The 25,874-nt window shown below is 37.4% G+C and overlaps 1 protein-coding gene across 4 annotated transcripts; it reads left to right on the plus strand.

Annotated features, from left to right (window-relative positions):
- The first annotated feature begins 711 nt into the window (after positions 1-711).
- Positions 712-24,145, plus strand: LOC123701369 (AF4/FMR2 family member lilli). Of its 4 annotated transcripts, XM_045648804.1 has the most exons (14): positions 712-850; positions 1,970-2,255; positions 6,770-6,812; positions 7,268-7,342; positions 10,250-10,484; positions 11,808-11,936; positions 12,364-12,603; positions 13,032-13,824; positions 15,379-15,557; positions 16,830-16,951; positions 17,736-18,011; positions 19,030-19,135; positions 19,944-20,169; positions 20,725-24,145. In XM_045648804.1, the coding sequence occupies exons 2-14, from the start codon at positions 2,150-2,152 to the stop codon at positions 20,838-20,840; spliced, it is 2,646 nt and encodes an 881-aa protein (XP_045504760.1). In that variant the 5' UTR covers positions 712-850; positions 1,970-2,149; the 3' UTR covers positions 20,841-24,145. The 4 variants fall into 4 exon arrangements, with proteins under 4 accessions (XP_045504760.1, XP_045504762.1, XP_045504761.1 ...); XM_045648806.1 differs by lacking the exon at positions 712-850 and having other exon boundaries at positions 1,793-2,255; positions 19,030-19,126; XM_045648805.1 differs by lacking the exon at positions 712-850 and having other exon boundaries at positions 1,793-2,255; positions 11,811-11,936.
- The last annotated feature ends 1,729 nt before the right edge of the window (positions 24,146-25,874 follow it).

The raw sequence follows: 25,874 nt of genomic DNA on the forward strand, positions 1-25,874 counted from the left end.
TTAAATAATTATAGTACATTGTACATGGTAGATAGATACATTGCAACCGTTGTTGCGTGTAAAAGTGAAAATGTTTGAAATCTGTAGGAAGAAGCTAGAAATGAAAATTGATAACGTAGAATATTACTATATATTTAACTATTAATGGTTTACACGGTAAATGTATGTTTCCAATTAAAACATTAGCGATATTCCATTATACTCGTATATAATGATCCTATTGTTATTTTAATGGTTTTAATGTCATATTAAATTATAATTTATATCATGTACTATGTGCGTTTGTAATTTTTCTTGAAATTATTATGAATGCTTCGCCGAGTTACATAATGTCGTTTAAGGTCTTAGTAATTGCTGTAATGACTCGTAATGCTCGCTCGGTACGCTTGTTGTGTGTATAATTGTTCAAATATTATGTACTTTTTATATTTAACTCAATATAGTAGATGGTAGAGCAACAATATTATATCGAGAGATCTTTATCTCTGATAGTTGCTTTAGTTTTGTTAGCTCGCTTATTTTTTAAGTTATAAACGTGTTAATCAATCTGTAATCAATATATCATATTACGAAGAATACAATTTTTGAATATATTTGAATAATTAACTCTTAGTCTTATCCCCTCTATGCAAATGGAGTGCATGTCTAATAGTGCATCAGAGGGACGTGCCGCGTGCGTCCGAAAGGCGCGTGCGGTCAGTACACTCGCGCGCGTTGTTTCGTCGCGACGCTTTTCCGCTGCGTGGGCGGTGTACGCGACTGTACCCACGTGCGTTCACCGGAAAAATAACATATTAAACACTATTGGGCGCCACGTAAGCTTTGTTAGATGACAGTTCTTTAACAACGGGTACAGTGTTGTCGATCGGCTGCGGAGTTATTATATAGTTGTTATATTTGTTTAGCACAGCTTTTGAATAGGTATATTCGCGCGCATTTGTTTCAAGTAACGCATGATTGTTTACATAATATTCGTTGCGTTTCGTGGAATTGAGCGTATTGTTGTACTTGCGGTGACGGGTGAAGTAGTGTACGGGCGCGGCGCGGCGTCTCGAAAATCGATGAATCGCAAACATGTTGATGTGTGGATAATGAAGGGCCGATGCGAACCCCCGTAGAGGGACAATGAGTGCCCGCTCCCTCTGCCTCTGTGCATGCATTTCCCATAGTAGCGTTTTTGCAACCCTATTAATAAAATTATCGATCTTTTAATGAGAGAGTAGTGTTGAAAAACAAAACAAAACAACAACACTTGTTTGCTATTCAGAATGATAGCCAAAATTTGATTAAAATGTAACAAATAACAATTGTTATTTATAATATTTTACAATTAATGTACCTAACTAATCATCCGCCAACACGCACTTGGCCAGCGTGGTGGATTATGGCCTGTACCCTCATAGGAGGCCCGTGTCCCAGCAGTGGGAACGTATAATATGGGCTGATGATGATGATGATGATGTACCTAACTAATAAGACACACCTAACTTAGTATCTACTAATTAATGAAATCAAACTAATCATAATTTTATCAAAACACTGCGGTATTCAAATACTCATAACAATGCAGCAAAGCAAAACGCACTCACAAATATAGAATGCTAAACACAACGTAGGTACGTATAAACAGAGCTCGTGGAAATCAATGGGAACGCAGTGCACTTAACTAAACATGAACTGGTCGGCCGACGGATCGGAAGACGGGCTAGATCGGAAGACGGGTGCGCGGATCGCGTCGGCCGCACTAAGCAGAGGGGAAGTCGGGCTCTATGTCACCTGTCTACTTTAATAGCTTTCGGAAGACGCACACGTCTCGGAATCATCGCGCGCGCATCTGTCGGTTCGCGCCAATATAATAAATACGCGTATAAACTATAAAACAAAGTTTCCAATCGGTTCTGATACGATATTATTAGGTTAGTAAATTATGACGTCGCTCCTATATTTATATTATGATCGCAATTCGCAGCTCTCGCAACTCGCTCTGGAAGTGGAAGTGAATTGTTTTGTAAAGTTATTATTATAACCGATCCGCTTGTAATGTGTTAAATAATTATACTTACGTTGCGTGATTTACGTAATTAACAGTGAGATACTTGTGTGCGTTGTTCTGGAGTTGGTTAGTGCACGTGTGTGAAAGGATGTGACAATGTTGGGGTTGATGACGTCAGACTTCGGTTATCAAAACCGCTTGACGTTGCTGCAACAGCTAATAGACTGTGGAGATGTGCTGCTCGGACAGAATTATGTATGCGGTATGTAAATAGCACTACGTGACTACACTATTGTTATTCGACCGCGTTGTAGCATCTATGAAACAATATGTCGTGTTAATTATTGTAGTGTAGAATGAGTTTGTATTGTTAATTAGCCATTATATGATATTAATTCAAGGCTATTGAAACTAAATCATCGTTATAAGAGAAATAAACGTATAAATGATACGTCAAACAACTCTTGTTTATGAGTAACGGATATGTTTTTGCTTATGTAATGAGCAATAATATCTAATGTGCTTACGTAGTAAGTACCTGAGTAGTTATAATTTATATGATCTTTATTTTACACCAACAATTTAGTTAACACACAATGAAGCCATAATTCGTCATAAATCATATTCGTAGCGTTTTAAAAGTATTAATATTAAGTAATTCATTTAAAATATATAACAATTAATTACTAAATAGGCTCTACAACATACTTTACGTTTAATCATTAAATACGAATATTCAAGTTCAAATTAACATACAAAAGAAAACAGATGTTTCCATTCGATCTGTTTATTTTATAAATCACAGGACATTAGTTAGGGCGGTCGTACAGCTGCAGATCTAGATGTCCACTTGCTGTGCGCGTGCGCCGGCAACGCCACACAGATCCTATCGCGGTTTTATTTATCGACGCATTGTGTTGCCGAATCATAAATACTATTAATTAGCATTGGATGACTCGGGGACACCTCGTTATTTACATTGCGAAAATCTATTGTACTGTTATTGTAGTGTAACTAGTAGCTATGAGAAGACAAGGGACAAAGGGGGGGTTGGGACGCGTAGATCCTTCGTTTGATGTTTATTTTTCTGATTTGTATTTTTTTTAATTATTCTAATGTGTGTAAACTGTAAAGTGTGACAATATACAAAAATCATAATTGAATAGGATGATAGGAGAACCAAACATCTGTTCAGTTACATCTAAACAAAATGAACTGCTGCTCGGTGGCACAATGACAAACTTGAACAATAGATATTGATAGTAAATTTTAAACAACAGTGAAAACAATATTTATTTTATATACCTAACCGTTATGCAAAAACAAAAGATATTTTGTTGTCGATCTCGCATTGTCGTGTGTTTGAAATTATTTTCAAAAAGGGTTTCTTGTTATTTCCTTATATTTCAATGTGGGGTTTGTTTTTATATTGTTCTTGAATGTTTTAAAACAATAAAATGTGGTGTCGGTATAAACCTTTTGCTTTTGTGTGGATACTGAAACCTTTTCTTATTATTTTAATTCAATAAAATTCAACAATGCCTTATTATATTGAATTTGAAAGGGAAGCTGTTGAAATTATTTTTTTTAAAAGTTGTGAAACAAAACCTGTTTTTCGTACTTTGTATAAAAAACATTTACGTAAGTCACGAGCTATTTAGACAAAAGAAAAACCATAGGTACATATTTACAATAATCACTCGATGTTTCGAAACAATGTCCGCGGCCATTACTCGATGAGAGAAACTGTAAAATTACACACATAGTCGGGTCACAAGTTAGGGTCATCGCACAAGACGTCACGGTGCGTGACGATACGTGACGCGCGTGTTCGGTTCCCACCGCGCTCCACTAATGCGTTAGCGATCGTGGCTATGAGTTATGACGAATGTCAATGACTTATCACGTTTTGTCCTGTTTTTGTCCTTTTTCAGATAGCATAGCAGGGGCCTTAGACAAAGTAACAATTACAAAACGATAACGAAGTTAGAAATCGCAAAAATGTATGGGATTGACATACGCCGCGTGAGATCACGTGGTCTATCTAATGTCAATCCCATACATTTTTGCGATTTCTAACTTCGTTATCGTTTTGTAATTGTTACTTTGTCTAAGCCCTCTAAGGCCCCTGTTGTATGTAGTGATAGAACTAATCCTATAACTACAAAGTACAAACAATGCAAGGTTAAAACGACTCGATACTAACGTAGGTAGTAACTATTTAGTAATGTGTAACGACGAACGATATTGTAAAGAAATGTTTTCAGATGTGAAAACAAGAATAGGGAGAGGTGTTAAAGCAGTAGTTTTAGTTTTTCCATAAGTAGATGAAATAGGTGAAAGTTTATAAAATAGCGATACACACGAAATCGAGCGGCATTAAATATTTAAAAAGGTGAATCTGTTTTCAAAATGGAACAACAGTTACTTGTAAAACTTGGAACTAAACGCAGTAAAATAACAAATTAATAAAATATTCCGTTTGTGGCAAAAAATGACAACAAAACGATAGAGAAGTTTGGTAAATATATTTTATTTTTTACAGGACATTAATAATAAGTTTTATTTATTTTTTACAAGTTAACATAATAGATAATAATATAGTAACCTATTTAAATCTGTAACATTCTGGAATAATCGACACACGTGTTTGCGTCGCGTGATGTTTGTTAGCAAAAACGTTTATCCGCCCCGCCATTTGCATTTGTAGCGGTAATGTTGTGACGTCACGGGAACCTAATATATTATTTATATAACATTTTTTATTTCTATTATATTTAAACTTTGATTAAATGCTCATTAGAAGTTAAGCTCACGTAAAATACAAAGTAAAAACTTAAAATTATGAGCTCGAGCTAGAGTTTAGATGGATTTTAAATGTAAATTATGCATTCGTTTGTTTTTATTAGTTTTAAAAATATTTTAAATTTTAATTAAATTTATTAATTTATTTAAGAGCGCGTTCGCTTAATATATAAATTATTTTAAGTATTATAATACATAGTATATATGTATATTAAATGCATCAAAAAATTCAATAATTAACAGAACGCTATAGCAAAATGTATAACCTATTAATTATTGATGCACTATGATCTGACCTGCCTTGAGAGCACATTGTATGAATTGTAAGTATACGGTTAATGATTATACCAGCACCTTGCCAAATACAATAAACTCAACCGGGGTGTGGTTATCAATGGCTATTCATCGTGTGTATTTGGTAGGTAAATGGATTTTAAGGCTTCTTTTGGTTAAAAATTAGAATATAATATTATGTGTATAAAATGTATAAGTATAAAGTAATACGTTGTTTTTCTTTATAATGAAAAGCTGTATGTTATTGATGATATAAATAGATTTCTTCTTACTAAATATTACGCTGTTATTTTATGAATTACCTATAATAAGCGCTTATTTTGAATTGATTATAATGCTTCAACACTCTAATTACTAATACGTTTTCAATGATAGCTTAAAGCTCAATAGTCAATCAAAACTTATATATATATGTATACTTTACAAAAGAATTACCATATAAAACTTGCACGTACACATTACACAATAGGTTCATGTCAAATTGTATCATGGGCACAAGGGCATGAATAGCCACTGACCGTTGTCACTCATGATCCGTTAGGGCATTATATTATCTGTGGCTAGGGTAAGAAATTGTTGAAGCCCCTCCACAATGCCATAAGTTCGGACGTATTGAGGTAATCTGGCCTATTTAGTAGGTATATGTGTATGGGGCTTTACAGATTATAGAATAGGGACACGCTTTCGACTTCGTTTCGCGTTGGAAAAGCGAATCATGAAAAATGTTTAATTTAATAAAGTTTAGTATAAAACATGATTTTGTAAAGGAAAAATTATTTTGAGTTTTGATTCATCGCAATACTTAGGTAATAGCAATGAATTAATGTATTTTTTATGTCCAACATTTTGGTTTTATGTCATTTTTTTAAAACTTTGTTGAAAGGATGTTGTAAATATGAACATTCCAAACTTGTGAGAAAAATGTGACATACGAAATTAAACACTTTAAATTCCGTGCTTTTTTATTTTAGTTTTATAATGTATTTTAAGGTTTTTAATATTTAGTTTTTTTTTTAATAAACATTTGCAGCGTGGTCGATACCTACTCGATACAGATTAATTTGCATACCCGTTAATGTTTTTAATATTGTTTTCAAAGGTCAATTAAAATTTTGCTACGGCAGTTCACACAATCATAATGTTATGTAATTACAAAATTAGGAATTCTTTTAACATCATTAAATATCGTCATACCAAACGAAACAAAAAATAAACAATTCTTATACAAAACAAGTCGTGCAATTGATAAATATTAATATTCATAGCCGTACGAGGCGGTCTTCAATTTTTTATTACACTTTGTCGGGGGTTAAAGCGGCTCTTAAAGGGTTATAATCGTAAAATACGCCGTTATCTAAACAGCTATTTTTCGGCTTGGAGCTTCTGGAAAGTTCGTGGCCCCATCCGTTCAGGGCTATCGACCGGGAACCGAACTAGAGACAGTGTTTACATTACAACTCAGCCTATGTAAACACACGGCCCTTGGTATGTTTCGAAATAATATAACAACAGGGCGTATTGTTACTTATTGCGTAATTACTAAGAGTCACAATTGCGTACATTCATTTGTAGCACGTTATATCATGTAAATTTGTGTTTACTAATTAGCAGTTTCGGTTGGGCGTGATGCTGCGTGTAAGGAATGTTTTAATTGATTATAATTTGTTATTGTTTCAGGTTTGGACAGTAGGATATCGAACTCGAGGAGTTCCGTGTCGCCGTAAGTTGTTTTTTTGTATGCTTTGTAGTTAGATAGAAGCTTAATTCGTTAAAGTCATTAACCTTGTCTTCATTGAGACTAAATAGTAAATACCTATGTGTGTAATGTTTGGATGTTTTTTTTTTTCATTTGATTTTGAGTTAGAGTGATGTAAAACTTATGTTGTAGTTTTGACTCTACATTAGTAGAAATTGCGTAAACCAATAATTCTAAAGTAGGAATTAGGTTGTCAAATGTTGTTATACATAGATTTGTTTCTAAAAGCAATAAACACTTCCTTTTCTAAAAATGTATTTGTTGACCAAAAAAAGACTCATTGCCAATAATTTGGTTACAAAAAGTTTATGTGACCATGAGCGGACACAAATACGGACGTACGGATATTTAAAAATATCATCTATATTTACGACGGCATTGTGCAGAAATGGCGATTTGAATATATTTTATATTTGCAGTGACGTAGTGAACAAGGACCTTGGTCTGTCAGAGAGTGATGACGAAGTAGCTGCTACCACCACGCGGTTAGAGCCGTGAGTATATTATAATTATAATATAATATTGTATTATATAGATATTTATACTATTTTGAGGGTATTCGGTATGTTAGGAAATTCTAGGTTTTGTCTGTAATCTTTTTTTATAAGCGTAATATACACTCACCGGCACGGAATCTTGGCCACTTACAAATTTGCCGATAAAAAAAGTTTGAAGTGTTTTTCACGATTTTTTTGTATGCAGATATGTTAACATATTATTTGTTTAATTTTATGGTAAGAAATCATTGAGTTTGAGAATAATCTTTTACCACTTTTGAAGAGTTATTCGAAATTTGTGATTTGTGCGGTTAAGCCGAAGTTACGAATTGTTCGTTTTAAACTTTTTTCGATATCTTTTATGCCGTTTTAAGATATTGTTATTGTTGTACTGTAGTCAATGATCATAACAAACAATTAAAAATGCCATTAACATCTGAACAACCTACTCAGGCCATCATAATGTTAGACCAATGACTGCCGCAACGTAAAGTACCTAATGTACAGTACGTACCTCGTTCAGCGATGCACTATGCATGGAGAAGATACCAGGAGACTGGCAGCCACATGTGCAGACCAGGAAATGAAGGTGTGAGGTGCACATCAGCTCGAGAAGACCCGTTTATTGTTCGAGAGATACTCAGAAATGGCTTTCTGACAGTTTTTAGGATACGCCACCGGCTCTAAAACACCAGGATAATAAATGTGAGTGAGCAATCAGTGAGAAGACTAATGAAAGAAGTTAATTTGAAGGTTTTCAGACCAGCACGCCGTCCAGAACTCCTCAGACATCACAGAGAAGCACGTCTTCGTTTTGCACGAGAACATGAAAACTGGACCCACAGCCAGTGCGCTCGTGAGGTGTTCACAGATGGCTGCTAAGGCACTTTACGAGCTTCTGATAGCCAACAGTCAGTATAGAGGAGACGAGAAGGGAGGTTTTCACACATCACCACACTCAAAATGCGATTTTTCATGGAGGGTCAATAATGGTATGGGGAGGTATAAGTTCCGATGCTCGCACGGAGTTATTTATCGTAGATAATGGCTTAAATTTGATCAGGTACATCGAGGAAATTCTCCAGGAACATTTTCAGCCCTATTACAGGTTTATCAGTGAAGAAAATTTCCTACTTATACACTATAACGCACGTCCGCGTGTCGTACGATACGTATAAGAGTACCTTCAAGAGGTTATTATTGAAAAATTGGAGTGGCCAGCTCGTAGCCCGGATCTTAATCCAATAGAACACATCTGGGACATGCTTAAAAGAAACATAAAGTTCGATTCCAACCCAGCAATAATGTTAGATGAGCTTAGAAATACAGCTGGGCCGTTTGGTACACTATAGCTCAAGTGGTCTCCAAAAATGTCTTCTAGAGTATGCCAGACTGGATGCAAACAGTGTTTAAGGCAAGAGAAGGAAACACCCTTTATTAAAAGGTTCAATTTTTTTTATGGAAACGTTCTTTCTAATTTTTTAGCATTTTTTAAGAAATCATTTAAATTTCACAGGAAAAGCGTAAATTCTTGTTTAATTCATATCTACTCGGTAGTACTTCTTATTAACTTCCAATTATTACTAAAAGTTAGTAAAAACATTAAAGTAACTAGTTTTGATTAAATTTTTATTGAATTTTGTAGTAGAAAAGAAATAGTGTTATTTTACGCAAAAATTTGCAGTGGCCAAGATTCCGTGCCGGTGAGTGTAGATTTATTTGATAATTTTACTCTGGTTACAGCTCTGGTATAATATGATGAAATAATACATGGTATTTAGTCAGCACCGAAATCTGTTGTTGATTCTAAATAAAAGTGATAATAACAAAAATATTATTTAATAAAAATTGAATTGCGTAATACATTGTAACATGAAATTATTTCTGCTGTTTGTCCATTTATTAATATAGATAGATAGAGCATTGCAAATATTAGTATAGTAGGATAGTTTTGAGATAACGTTGTATTATCACGATGTTAATTTTCCCATAATAGCATTGAATAGATAATAAGTTTAATAAAATAAGTTACTAAAATTGGAAATATACTACTTCTATTCTATCCTGCGTCTTCACTCGCGTTCTTTCAATAGTCAATGTTCTATGCCAAATATCATACAAATCCGATCAGCTGTTGTTGCTTAAAACTGTAATATTGGGCGAGTACAGGCAATCACGACAGTGTAGAGGCCCTAAATGTCTATGATCGGCCGTCTTTGTAGATGTTTTTTATTCATAATGGCGGCAAACATCGACGATCATTTGTTGGGCCAACGCTGCCCATTGTGAAGAGGGCCCATACAAAGTGACACATTTATAATAGCACAGGGATAGCTGCGTGTTTATGTAAAGCAACGTGATTAGCGTGACACGCGTGCCGCTGGTCACTGGCGGATGTCACGTGCTTTGGGTTTCATCATCGGTCTATATTGTTGTTGGAAAATTTTGAAGGTTATTTGATGGTTAAATTGTTTATTTGTATCATTATTTTTAAAAATCTTGAATAGAAATAGATCGAGATGGGTTATGTTACAAACGATTTTATAAGCAAAGGCATTAGGTGTTAAAATGGTAGCAAATCTTATTCATGAATGTGAATATCAGAGGTGACAAGTTTGGATGTTTGTTTCTCTGACACGCAAAACGACTGAGTGAATTTGTTTTGTATATTACATAACATAGTTTATAAGCGAAATGAAAGTGGATATTTTGTTAAAGTAAATTATACTAGTGTTTCTTGTATAAAAACGTAGGATGCGGGTTCAAGTCCCGCCTCGTGATCGAATTTTTTCTATTCTTTATAAATTTATATTTATAAAGCATTTGAATGCCATAAAAACCAAAAAATATAAATTCAGATTATTATATTTAGCTTCTTATTTAAGCTTATATATCATCTTCCAGCATCCTCTCACCAATCCGCTCAGGCGACAGCCCGAGCTCTGCGAGCGAATCCTCCCCTTCCGACTCGGAGTCCGAGTCTTCCTCCGCGGAGTCAACAAGCGCCGCCCCTCCCCCCGCGCCCGCGCAGCCCCCCGCGCAGCGCCCCTCGTGGGGGCTGAGCAACTTCGCACCGCCGCCCGTGCACCCGCCGGACCACGATCTGAGCAACGTGCTCGCTGATGCTAAGGGGAAACCGGTAAGAGGACACACACACACACACACAAACGTATAATACACCCACACATAAACAAGCAAGAATTATACAGATACGCACATTCATACGCAATTATAGAAGACACACACAAAAACAAGCCAGCGTGCACGTATAGATACGCATACTCGTACGCAAGTACGCGCGCGCGCACGCACTTTGTCTCAAACACACTCACAGATATATAAAGAATAATAAGTAGGGATACTCGCATATACACAAAATAAGATGGATGAATTATAAATAATATAATATCAAATATAATAACGAGTATAATGTAGCATGCTATTTTTAACACTTGCTGGAGTTTAAATTTTTAACAATTTTTTTTCGAGCATTGAGACGTACGTAATAATAATAATTCTTGTAATATTCTTATTAACCCTTCTTCTCTTTAAAACGCACAGGGACAGAACAAAAACAAATGTAGTAGTCGATTTAAAGACTTAAATAGCTAGAATTGGCTAAAATACAAGACATTTCATTTTTATGCTACGTGATATACTTCTGAAGTAGAGGTCAAATAACAAAAATATTTCATAGAAACATCAATCAGGCGTTAGATCGAACAATGCAACAATAAAGCTATTTAAGAGTCTGCACATACGAGCTTTCTCAGGTGTCTCGTTACTAGAGATAAACAGTTCCCCGTATATGGCTGCTGATTCGGCAAACACCAAGTGTAGACTGCACTCGGGTAGCTAGTGGCGACAGTTTAGTGCTAAACAGTTCGAGAATGCCCGCTAATTTGCACCTTTAAATCTGTTTTGCAAGCGCGAAGTGATTTTTCCTAGACACCACTTAGTATTCAGTGCAATATGGACGATAATTTCATAAAAGTGCTGATACATTTGTTGCACAGTAGCATAACAGAAGAGCCAGATGTCCAACAGAAATGGATTAATTTGGCTGTACTTAAATCGCATTTGAGGTGCGGTTTGAGCTCTTTTGAGCGCAATTTGAAGTGCGTCCCGAATAGGGATAGAAGGAGGATTTTGTTTAAGTATTACAAATTGAAGGATACGTTGTGGAGAGCGGTTGGGGCCATTCATGGGAATTTAGCTTCTATGTCACCTGTGTTTGAGGTCTAATATTGCTTATTTGTTGGATATTATGAATGTATTGCGTATTAATACAATTCACATTCACACTTTAATATAATAAAAGGGCGAAAGAGAAGATGTATTGTGAACAATAATACTTTCTTATTGAGTCTAGACTTACTGAAACGCTTCAATTCTTATGTTATGATTGAACTTTTCTCTAAACATACGTGTCTTACAATATTGAATCTTTTCACCTCGCCAGCAGAGTCCAATATCGGATCTAACGGACTCAGAAGCGTCGTCACCTTCGCCCGGGGCCCGGCGGCGGAGGTCGCTGGCGAATCGCATATCGACGGCTTCGAGTGATGAAGACACCCCCAGGCCTGCACCGGTTAGTGTCTTATGTGAATAGAATTAGGTAGTACATGTGTATGTGTGAGTGTGTGATATTGGTTTAAGGTTTTGGACAGGATTTGTCATGTGTGAATAGCAATAGGCAGGTCTATTGATATGTGTAAGTCGATTTTGTGGTCTGTTGTAAGGGATTAATGGGTAGATAGATTCGGTTAGTGGTATTGTTTCTATATTGGTGTAAATTTTCTGTCAATTTATTCCCGTAGAAGGTTTGATTGTTTCTAACGATTTAACTCGAAATTTATGAACTTCTTTCACCAGTAGAAAGCTACATTTTTCTTGAGTGACAAAGGCTAAATTTTAATTAAAATTAAAATTAATTAATTTTAAAATTATTGCTAATAGCTAATAATAATAGTGTGCCGTAGAACTCTATTCGTAGCTAATTTTAAAATTATCTTCAGGTCCGACCGCAAGCGTCTCCCAGCGTGCCGCCACCCGTACCTAGCGGTTCACAGAGTTCTGGCGTCAAACGCGGCAGACCGCTCAAAGTGCTCACCTCAGAGGAGAGACCGGCCAAGAAGAAGCGCGGCAGACCGCCCAAGACGCGGCCCCTGTCTCCCGCGGCACCAGACAGCGAGCCAGAACCAGACCCGCCGGTCAACCATGCGCTGCAGGACACGAAGACGCATATCTTTCGCAAGGTAAAATAACCAATTGTATTGCAAGTGAATTACCAGCTGTTGGTCAGCCATTTCTCATAATCATTTTCTCTATTTGTAAGTTTGGTTCCTATTTCAAGTGTCAAATATCATCATAACTAACGCAAAGGAATGCGTTAGGCAGATTACATGTCACTGACCCATGAAGCAGATAATCAATGTGAGATAATATTACAGTGGATAATTTTAGGACATACATGATTTTTAAAAATCAGTTCATTCCAATTGTTTATTTACATATTGAAATACGTATGCAAATATCTATATGTATGAAAATTTAAAATTTTGTAATAAACCATAAATCTTAATTGTTCTACTGTTATCATTCTTATGAGTTATTTGTACTTACTAAGATTTACGTAGTATATAAAGATATGCCTCATAATATAATTTATTATTATAACTTCCAGGTTTTCACTCCTAAAAAGGGTGATGAATGCGGAGGCAAGGGCGGCAAAGGTGGAAAAGGCAAGGGTGGAAAGGGAAAAGGTCAGGTGACCATCATCGAAGTGACGGCGCCGGAATCCGGCGCTGATGATGACGACAGAAGGCACAGGGACCGCTCCACCACCAGGGACGAGGAGGCCAAGGCCAGGGTCTCACCGCCACAGGAACCGGAGACCCTCACGAGGAAACGGGAAGCGGAGAGGATCGCCAACGAGAGGATACAGGAGAGAGTGCCCATAGAGAGGCCCGACTACCGCCGCCCGGAGGACAGGCCCACGATAGAACGCACCTCCGTCGACCGGCTGCCGGATCGAATAGGTTCCGACCGGTTACTGCCGGAACGGATGCCCTCCGACCGCCGGTCCACGGACCGGTTGCCGCCGGACAGACTGTCGGCCGACCGGCTTGCTGACAGGAATGACCGCCTGCAAGAGAGACTAGCGGCCGATCGCCTGCAAGAGAGACTGTCAACGGAGCGCCTGCAAGAGAGGCTATCGACGGACCGCTTGCAGGGCCGGTTATCGAACGACCGGCTGCAAGACCGCATGTCTCCCGACCGCCTGTCCGATAGATCCGATAGACTATCGGACCGGAAGAGCGACAAGATGCTCATCGACCGGATACCGAGCGATAAGATGGAACGCTTGTCGAGTGATAAGAAGATATCGGTGGAGCGGGTGGAGAGGATAGCGCCGGAGCGGGCGGAGGCTGATGTTGGCTTCGTGCAGTGCCCCGTGCAGAATTCCTTATCTAATGGTAAGATTATTAGCTAATTTTCTTGTGAATATTAAAGTTTAATCCAAATCTTTTTATCAATTTAAACTGTATTTTAACTCACTTTATTTTACTTACTAGCTGCGCTTTGTGGTTTCACCCGCGTGGCTCCGCTCCTGTTAGTCAAAGCGTGATGATATAATATAATACTAGCTTTCCACCCGCGGCTTCGCCCGCGCAGTCAAAGAAAAACCCGCATAGTTCCCGTTCCCGTGGGATTTCCGGGATAAAACCTATGTCTCGGGGTAAAAAGTAGCCTATGTCTTTTCTCGGGTATCAAAATATCTCTATACCAAATTTCATTCAAATTGGTTTAGTAGTTAAGGCGTGAACAGACAGACAGACAGAGTTACTTTCGCATTTATTAGTAGGATAGCCTTCCTCGATGAATGGGCCATCTAACACCGAAAGAATGTTACAAATCGGACTAGTAGTTCTTGAGATTAGCAAAAAACAAATAAATTTATTATTACGTATAGATTTAAACTATATTTTACTCACGTTATTTTATTTACAAATTCAATTATAATACATGATATTATTGATTTTCTTAATTATTGATTGGATGCCTATATAATCGACATGTTTTTATTAGAACGAATATGTTGAAATTAGAATTATTTTGTTACTATTAGAACGTACTTTCTACGTGTTAATCGAACTCGCCGCAAGTAACCAACACGTGTTAATAGCTATGATATATAAAAAAGCTAGATACGTTACCCGCTCTCTATTTTGGCAAGAAAAAACTCAGCTAAGTGCCCGAGTTTCACTTAGTCACGCACCATTCAGCGTCGTGGCTGGACGTTCTTTTTGTATTTTAATCGGCAGTTGTTATTACGAAGTACATGAGTGAGACATGTATAATGTCTCGTGCGTGAGAGTGAAAGAGAGAACAACTGTATTGGTGATAATGCGTTATAGTCGAGCCAATTTAATAGGCAACATTTGACGAATATCAATTTTATCTTCGAAGAGAGGTAACCTGCTTAAAAACATCGATTAAAGTGAAATAATCGATACGGATTTGAAACATTTGTCAATCGAATTTATTAATTTATGATGATTTTTATTCACAAGTAATCAATGCATTCGATTCTAGATGTCAGATTTCGATTTTTAGAGTAACGTCTCTGGTATTTAAAAAGAAAAAAGGTTTATTGACACAAAATTGTAGCGATGTAAGTGCTTGAATTCAGAAATTATTTATTATGTTTAGTATGGTTTATCAGTAAAATGAAATATTAAAATTACTTGTATCGGTCATTATTATTATTAATATGTAATCATAATTGAAAAAAGTTAAGCAAATATGCAGTTCTAACAAAACGAAATATCATGTTATTCTATGTCGTCGTTACTAGGTTACGTTGTTGAATTTTGTTGAACTGTCAAATGTTGCCTATTAAAATGGCTCTACTATAGTAAGTAGGTATGTATTAATTACGCTGTTTTTTAGTGCAATGATGTTAGCGTATGCCGCGTATACTAGTATAATAGGTCATTGGTTAATAGAGCATAACGTGACACCCACAGTATCGGAGCGGCGCAGCAGATCGCGCGTGGTGGTCAGCATCCCGCTCGCCCGACTGCAAGCGGAGCTCGTGCGCGCCCTGCGCACCCCGCGCCGCACCGCCCCGCCCGCGCCGCGCTCCCCGCGCACCCCGCGCACCCCGCACACCCCGCACACGCCGCGCACACCGCCCGACCACCCGGTAAGTAGACAGAAAGGGCGTTTTTCCATTACCCGGCCCGGCACCGGCACCGGCGCCGGCGCCGGCGCCCTGCCGTTGCCGGGGAAGCAAAAATGTATGAAAATGTATGGCTCGCTTTTTCATTTACCGGCGCCGGCGCCGGCACGGCATTGAGTCCTGCCGGCGCCGTCGCCGTCGCCGGGGTAGCAAGCTTCCCACTTGTGCCGGCCGGCAAAATTGCATATGTATTGCATATTTATATGAATTGTCATATCAGTACTGTACCACTCGCCGGGCGTAAACCGGAATCGACACCGGCGCAATGGAAAAAAGAAGTCCCGGTGCCGGTACCGGTCCCCGACCATGCCGTTGCCGTGCCGGAGCCGGACCGGGTAATGAAAAACGCCCATAGACTAAACAAGCGATAACTTTTTTTTTTACGTTGGGAAATGCATTTACGCATCCCCCTCTTCAGTTTTTCTGTGTGAGGGGGTATGTGGGACTCGCGAGAAGCCATACCCACTAAAATCCAACGGTGGCCACTGTTCACCTTCGGCGGCAGGGGTAAACATAAAACAAGTGATAACTGTGTTATAAACAACCGACTTCAAACTTGCACTTGCAACATTTACAAATACAGACAAAAATGCTTATAAAATAAAAAATTTATGGGACCAATTCGACACCCGCATGAAACAAAAAAAGAATCACGAAAATCGGTTCAGAAACCTCGGAGTAATCGGTGTACATACATAAAAATAAACATACCGGCCGAATTGATAACATCCTCCTTTTTTTGAAGTCGGTTAAAAAGAACTGTGGACCCACACCTGAAATATAGAAGGGCAGCTCTACACCCGAATACTGACACTTGTGGGCGTAAGTGTCAGTATTCGGGTGTAGAGCACACCCACACGCACACATTCGCTCTGCAGATGCCGACTAAATCACTACTGTATTTATCATCACTCATATAAACACATAAAGTGCCTCGTCTACCTGCTCGACTACTAGTAGATGAGCGAAATAGTCAATCATTTATAGATTGTAATTCAAACTCCAAAACACCTTTAGCTTCAAAACATCAAAGGAGCAGAACTTTTCCTCATAATTCCAGAAGAAAAAATATAAAATAATAATTAATTAAAACGTGTGGATAATAATACAGGCTTAGAGTTGCTTTTTAAAAAACTCTTTTATAAAACTCTGCACGTCACAAAATTAAAAAAAAAAACGTGTGAATAAACAATACAGGCTAACAATATTTGTAATAAAAATGATCTCGTATTACAGAGTGAAGTAGCAGCGACGAACCACGAGCGGGCGGGCGCGTGTTCGGGCCAGACGCCGATCTACTACTCGTACTTCGAGCAGCTGCCTGCTGACACGCTGTCGGACGAGGAAAGGGATCACAAGTTAGTATAAATACACTAGAATATACTATACAACACTATAATACACTAAAATTTACTGCAGTACACTATAATGCACAGGACAACAACACTATATTTCACCTAAGTTTACTTTACACTACACTATACTTCACTATAATGCACCATAGTACACTATTATACACTACACTACACGTAAACTTAGTGTTACCCGATGATAATACTGAGCTGCATCAGATTGAAACACTATTTCACTTTACTCCATTTACTTTATCTTTACCTTTTTGTTTCACTCATTACAATATTATGTACACATAGATTCAAGTATGTATATTATATTTTCTTCAATATAATATGTTACTTTCGCCAAAAACATATTCGACCTTCAACATTGTCAATGTGACAGTCGTTACAACAATGTGAAAACCTATCCCAGTACAATTGCCGTACAATTTACCACAATTTCATGTATAATGTAATCATTTATATCATTGATTTTGATTGCACTGTCATAAAAATCGTAATAGATTAACTTAAATAGACTGCTATATTTAACCACTAGCTTTCCGCCTGCCGCTTCGCCCGCGTATTCAAAGAAAAACCCGCATAGTTCCCATTCCCGTGGGATTTCCTGGATAAAACCTAGCCTATATTACTCGTGGATAATGTCGAATGGTGGAAGAATTTTTAAAATCGGTACAGTAGTTTATGAGCCGATTCATTACAATCAAACAAACAAAGTTTTCCTCTTTATAATATTAGTATAGATTTGACAGTAAACAATCAATATAACATTGTCTCTACACAGATACTACCTAGGCGAAGCGCAACGCCTGCGTTCAGCGGCAGAACGGGAACAGCACAATCTCCCCCGCGTGATGCTCTACCTGGAGTCGGTTCTGTGCTTCGTGCTGACCGGCCGCCTGCTGGAGCTGGAGCTGGACACCAAGCGGGCCTTCACCATCTACCGGGAGACCATCGAGTACATCAAGTCGATACACGCGATGCCGCAACGGTTCAGGGCCGAAGTGAGACGGCAAGGGGGAGACCCGCACTCGACGTTCAGCAAGCTGGATATATTGAGGTGAGGTCGCTGCAGCTATTGTAACATAAATAATAATAATAAATAAATACACTTTATTTAGCACCAAATAAAAACAGGCAATATAACAAAAAGAAAAAGACAATATAATGTAAAGCCAAAAAGGCGGCCTTATCGCTACTGAGCGATTTCTACCAGGCAACCTATGGGTATGGTATGGGATTTTGAATCAAAAAAGGGAAAAAACAATAGGTGGTGCAGTAATGAAAATTTAATTATAACATACTAACTGCGCTCCGTGGTTTCACCCGCGTGGCTCCGCTTTTGTTGGTCTTAGCATGATGATAATATATAGCCTATAGCCTTCGTGGGTAATTAATGGGCTATCCAACACCGAAAGAATTTTTCAAATTGGACCAGTAGTTCTTGAGATTAGCGCGTTCAAACAAACAAACTCTTCAGCTTTATAATATAAGTATAGATTGATGGAATGGTGTAGCTACTATCAAGTAAAATATATACCTAGACAATAAGTCATACTGAAGTATGATAGCTTCAGCAAATGATACCTTACAATTATTAATGAACTAAACTAAAACATTTTCATTTCATTAAATTAGTTGTCTACAGTCTGCTCTGTAGTTGCACTTAAAACTGAAACAAACAATTATTTTTTGAATAGTCAAAATGCAGAAAAATAATCATTTATCAGCTATGGTGTCTGCAACAATTGCAAATTGTGATATGATAGTTATAGCACGTGAAACATAGTAATTACACGCATACACCCGCATAAATCCATACTAATATTATAAGTGCGAAAGTAACTCTGTCTGTCTGTCTGTTACTCAATCACGCCTAAACTACTGAACCAATTTGCATGAAATTTGGTATGGAGATATTTTGATACCCGAGAAAGGACATAGGAACCTTTTATTGCGAAAAATGTACCACGGGCGAAGCCGGGGCGGACCTCTAGTTAACCATATATTTGATACATTGTTGTATACAATTAGAATTACCTGTTATTTTTATTTAACTTGCCATATTTAAATTCCAGTCTCCGCGTGCAAGCGCTGCTATACCTGCGAATGTTCAAGATGTATAACCGGGAAGTGAAGGAGTACTACAAGATCGTGCAAGAGTATCAACAAAAGGTCGGTAATGTAAGTCGAATAGAAGTTTTATTTGGTTAATTTGGGGGTTATGGTTTTATGTTTTTGATTATTTTTTTTTTACTTTTCTTCTACGTTAAGGTTTAGTTTGTTAGTGGGGTTTTTGAATTTTTATCTGTTTTTTTTTAAAAGTTGTAGATTTTTTTTACTTTTATATGCTGAGGCCAACTTGGAAAATGGGGTTATTTATTACATTTTCTAAAATTTTGTCCTTTGTATGTTGCATGTCGCGTGCCATTTTGTCAATAAAAGCGACTTATATGGAAGAAATGGAATATAATTCCGATAATGTTTAGTTTGTCAATGATGTGAAAAAAGTTTCTGACTAATCGTGGTTTTATAAAACCACACAATCCTTTTTTGTTTCTGTTGTTCTCTCGAAAAGCTAAATTCGAACAGAATATATTGTCAGGTGAACTGCGTATAATTGTGTGTAATTATGGTAATAATTTCACTTTGAATTTGATATTAAAGTTTTATAGCATACAAATGCTTTATAGCGGAAAACGTGGTTTCTCATACCGCCTTGTGATCGAATTTTTTTCTATTCTTTATATATATTTTTTTTCTTTTTGACGTGACAACGTCTTATAATTCGATAAAGCCGGCTGCACGCACGAAAAACATGACTCATGCGGCGTTACCTCGCTCTGAGGCGTTCCGTAAGGCTTGAAGTGCGAGCGAGAGCGCGGAACGAGCGACAAAGAAGCACGGTCGGCCTTAAGACGTTGTCAGGTTCAACTATCGTCAGTAAACCGACTTTACAGACAACTAATTTTTACATAATGTTTGTGTACAGCCCGCGTGCGCGGAGTCGGTGTCCCCTCTGTCCCCCACGCCGTCCCCCGCGGGGTCGGTGGGGTCGGGCGGGTCGGCGTCGAGCGGCTACTGCTCGCTGGCGCACGCCGTGCCCGCGCACGCGCACCACGCGCTGCTGCAGCTCACCAAGTACTACACGTTCCTGTACGTCGCGCACGACCTGTGGGAGCAGGCCGACTGCTTGTGCCGGCTGAGGCCTAACCAGGGTGAGTGCGACCACACGTACACGCACACAAACATATCATACTAATAGTTCAAGCGTAGAGTGAACAGGTACCGTCTAGGAAAGCGCGTTCCATCTTAGACCACATCTCAGCTTAACATCAGGCGAGATTGTGGTCAAGCGCTTCCCTATACCCAATAAAAAAATACATACCACACACACGTAAACATAGTGCATAAACACATACAAACCTAACTTCACTGTGCGCATAAACACATACAGATCCTAACTTCACTAAAATGTGTGAACTGCAGGCCGAGTAACGCAAGTGCAATCTTAACAACATCCCCAAATGCCGCGGGGATGCAATCTCACCAATAACATTGAAACCCAAAACTTCAACACGATATCGTGTCACGATACCACATGAGCACATAACATAAAGTAGCTTAATTAATATACCTACGAGTTAAAGTATATGTTTTAAATAAACTTTGAGAAAGACTCATAAATCAAACAAATAAAATAAAATGAAATAATTTTTAAATTTTACATTTTTATACACATTTTTCTATAACAAACGTTTCTCCCTCCGCAGATCTGTTCATAGCGGTGGACCGCAAGTGCGGGCCGCTGACGCTGTTCTCCACGTTCCGTCACCTGGTGCAGTACGTGCGCTACGCGATCTCGCTGCTCAAGAACGCGCCGCAGTGACCACGCGCCGGCCCGCGCCCGTGCCCGCGCCCGTGACCGCGCCGCGACCGCGACCGTGACCGTGACCGCGACCGCGACCGCGACCATGACCGTGACCGCCACCGCCACGCGCGCTCGCACCGCAGTGCCAATGACGCGGTCACGTGTCACGTTTCTTGAAGACATTCCAACGTGGTAACGTTTTACCAGATGCAGAGTTCGCGGATGAATTTTGTTGGACAATCGGACAGTGAAATTGTTGATTTTTTTTTTGTATAATTTGTGTCATTGAATAAGAATCATTAATGATGCGAGTTGTCTCTCTCTTTATGGCATAGTACTGATATCCTTGTTTCTTTTTAACTGTAAAGGAAAAAGGATAGTGATATGAGCGAGCGAGATGACTTTGGCTTTCATTTTTGATTCTACGCTATTATGTTATGAAGAAATTGTAATTCACTTTTTTTTAAGATTTCTTGTTTTAGACGGATGTGTTACTACTGTTTTGTGTATTTTTTCGTTATGAAACTATATTTGAAACAATTCTACAGTGTTGATAATGCACTACTTGTAAAGCGCAACGGGTGATTTTAACTTCTTGATTGAAATTCTAAATACGTGGTTAAGAACCAAGAAAACAACGTAATAATTATTATTACATGAGTATCCAACTCGTTCATGGATTCCTAATATGAAATTCTGCATAGCAATAATATTGAATGACCTATTCGAAACGTCATAGATCAAAGCGTATATGATTTTATTTGAGAATTTGTAATAATATTTTTTATTAAGATTTATTATATAGATGTGTGGTAAAATTTAAAATAAAACTAGTTTTTTAAACAGTTATGCATGACGGCACTCGCAATGTTGATTGGTACATTCAGCAATCAAATCAATGAAGAAAATTAATAATATAATGATCAATTCATTTTATTTTTGTTAGATTACAATAATCAACTTTATTATGATTCATATTTCGTTTACGAATTGTGAAAAACGGCGAAGAACTAAATTATTTGGACAAAACCGGATCAAATAGAGAATTGTTGTTTGAGCAAATCTATCCTCTTAGCTTGAAAGCGATGGAAGTTGTCGCAGGAATTGAACCTGTAACACGCGTTGTTCTTTAGTGCGTCAGATGTTTGCAATAATTATAAAGTAGTCATAGTAAAGGCGATATTTTATAAATAAATTTAAAAAGATCCTTTTTTTACGCGATAGAGTAATCATATCTTGAATCATTTACATAATTTTTAATGTGACTAAGAGGTGATACCGGTTCGGTATCGACAAAATCGGATGTGGGCCAATCGATAAATATCTATACTTTAATATGGGAACACTCGTAGTTTTTCATGGAAGTCGGCTTGATGTTTTAAAGGGAAAATGAACAATAATTTTTTTTACATTTCGCTTCGTGAACAATTATTATTTAATGTGACCTAATGTAATTTTACGGTCATTTTCACATATCAATTGACTAAAATCAACAATGGCGGAAATCGATTATGATGAAATTTTATTTCTTCCGGTACATGCAAACACATTTATAAAGACAATAAATTAAAATAATAAAGATAATCAGTCGTCTAGAATCGCTAGCGTTCGCTGTAGCGCAGTAACAGAGAGTAGCGTCGGGTATAACGCTAGTTAATATATAATTCGAACAAATGGTAAAGTGCAAATTTCTAATGAAACTACTAAGAGTACAAGTTATTCTAAAGACGGTCGTCGCGATCATTTCAGATGAAACAAATCTCCGTAACACCAATTTATATTTCTCTCGGTTGTTTATCAAATTTATGTTGTGATTGTAAATACATTATATAATTATATTATACATTTTGTAATGAATATACATGTTAGTGCCAGATAGGTTTTTGTATGAACGTTTACAGTAAGAGATAGAACGCGTGCGTGTCTCCCGACGGGTCATGTTGAGGATATAGGTGAGAAAGTCAAGGATAATCGGATATTTGTGTAATCTACGTCCGCAAGATGGCGGCCGCGGGCACAAGCACACACGCAGACACGCAGACACGCACGCACGCGCGTGAGCGACTCGAACTTTTGTGGACAAAAATTACAAAATTTGTTGTTAATAAGCGAGATGCCTTGTATATAGTATATAGTAAGTGACTAAGAAATGTAGTTTTCACTCTATATTTTAATTTATATGTAAACTATATTTATAGCTAAGCGGAAAAGGAATATGTAATAACGTTTTCGGTAAGGGACGAGGTACGTGCGGCCGCGACTCGAGAGGAGCTTGCAGCGTTCGATTTAGTGTAATTTAGTGTAAAGTGGCGCCAGTGGGCGGGCCAGTGGGTGGGCCAGTGGGTGGGCCAGTGGGCGGGCCAGTGGGCGGGCCAGTGTGTGGGCCAGTGGGCGGGCCAGTGTGTGGGCCAGTGGGCGGGCCAGCGGCTGGCGCCAGCGCGGCGACACTCGCCAGTTACCGGACGCGCCAGCGCTGCACTTCTCTACTTAGTAACTCTTATTTATTACGCCCTCACTTTCGGAACCTCGCTCGAACTCATCGAACACGCGTCAGAACCCCGATCGGTACTTACTATATGCACAAATTATTTATAATTTATTTATTATGACGATGCGTTATTTATTTTGACGAGCGGTTAGCGAAGTTTACTTAACGGGTCGGCGCGGGGAAGCGTCGAGATCGAGAGATGCATTGCCAAATATCGAGTGCCTTGCGATCATCACTTTTTTATATTAAATTTGACATATTGTAAGTACTTTAACCTAGTTTTTTTTTTCAAAATTTTTATTACATCTCGTTTTGAAACTCGCATTTATGTACTTGTTGAGACGTTTTTTTAGTTCTTAATTTTAGTTGTCGTACGAAATTCTTGTTGCTTCTTTTTATTTTTAGGTGTATGTATTTGATTTATTTTTTATGTCGACAATATTATTATCGTAGGAATGATTTTAATCGAAGTAATACTAAAATATATCGCTTCATTATGTATTCGCACTTGAATCGATCGTTTACCGGTTGTATAATTTTAATCTCAAATCCCTAATATTGACACCAAATTTTAATTGACAATTAATTGTATAGCGAAGTTAGCGATATGGCGCCGGTTGGGAGCGAGAGGTGATTGTTTTAGGAAATTGTAAAATACTGTTTTTTATTACTCTTTCATTTAAGTAGTATCTTGTGTTGATAGCGTGTATAATTTGTTTTTTTTTTACATTTGATTTAAGTAAATATGTATAAATTTGTTTTTCCTTAATTTTATTATTTGTGTAACCTATGTTATTATTGAAGATAGAATACATTAATTTTTATGTATATATTATTTTTGGTTGTTTTTTTTTCCTTTCCTACACGCGGCATGGAATCGGGCTGCCATTGAATTATGATAGTCAATTTAGTGGTAAGTGTCGGGGAACCCCCCCATACCTCATAGAGAAGCAATGCTAGGTGTAACATAGCGGTGCGCTTAAGTTCGTAGCGTAATGCCGTTGTCAATTTTGTTACTGGAAAAAATGAATATACACAACTCACGTTCTCAGGTGAAACTAAAGAATATGAACATCATTTAAAACTATTTTAATGATCACTGAACACAAAACATAGTCATAGACAAATCATTGCTATGAATTCCAGTAAAGATACAAATTTTGTCGAATTAAATTTCAATACAAATTTCAACATCGTGAACCTGAGAGCAATCAATTTAAAAATAAGCCTTACGCTTAATGCAATATAGTTTTAGTAACACAAGCCACAAATGCCTTATTGCAGTGTCTTTTCATAACTGCCACAGTAGGATAAAGCATAATATTATATTATAATTCAGTATCGTTGAGGCAAAACAGAGTTTAATGAAATTGTAGCTTCATAACAATTTACAACAGAGTTGTTGAATCTTTAAACAGACCTTTAACTGCATACAATATATATTCTATTCATATTAATGAAAACATTTTTACACATGAATATTTGCTAATAAATTCAACCAGGCGCAAAAAAAGTCAAGCCAGAAAACGGTACTGAATTCAAATAAATATTTTAGCAATATTATGAGCAACGGAAATATTATATTTTTAGTAGTAGTTCGCATCGAGATCGTTTATATATCTATACATACAATAGATCGCTGCAAGCTCGTATATATTTTTAAACCTAATCATTTTGTGACATGGAAGTCACCGATTTTGCGACTAGATATGGCAAGGTATCGAAAACATTTTCTATAACGATTTCTCGTTTTATTATTATTTCTCATACGATTTCATAAACGCAAAAACTACGAAGCAGACAGTATATTTGAGGACCTATCTAGTCGCATTAGCTTAGAGATACAAAATTAAGGGCTAAATTAAGCAAGTTTGACACGAAACGCTTTGTATACGATAGATAAGTTACACGAGCGGAGTCACGACACCACAGAATATTTATCAGTTTGCGATTATCTGTAAATTTACAAAATCTTGTTTAAGAAAATGGAGAAAAGAAGCAAATAGTACCTATTTATGAAAGCAAATAAATTCTAACGATGCGTGTATAAATAATGTAAGGATATAACGGTTTGTTTGCTTCCATATACAAGATACTTTGACTTCTGATACCTTAGGTCATGTACCTACACGCGACATAATATTATGTGTAATACGCGACAAGTGACGAGTTGATTCATTATACACATACAGGCTAAAATTGTATTGTTTTCTGTTTTACGAAGTATTTAAATAAGCTGATATAAATAAAAATCGATTTTATATTAACGTTAATTCAAGTTATATATAGATGCCACATTTTAAAAAGGCGCTTTTAATAGTGATATAACCCAATATACTAATTTTGGGTTACAACTCAATAACACCATTACATTAACTACCTACATAACATAAATATAATGTTATATTGTTAAGCTAAACGTTATTAATGATATTTTTACATTGATTTCATGTTAGATATATTATAAGTCGAATTCGGTGTGGATGTACCTAATAATAAGTTTTAAGTACCGATGTTTTAAATTCAAACGTAGTAACAGCTAGACGTGAACCTCGGACGAGAGG

Source organism: Colias croceus, chromosome 21, assembly GCF_905220415.1.
Source record: "Colias croceus chromosome 21, ilColCroc2.1".
NCBI lineage: Eukaryota > Metazoa > Arthropoda > Insecta > Lepidoptera > Pieridae > Colias > Colias croceus.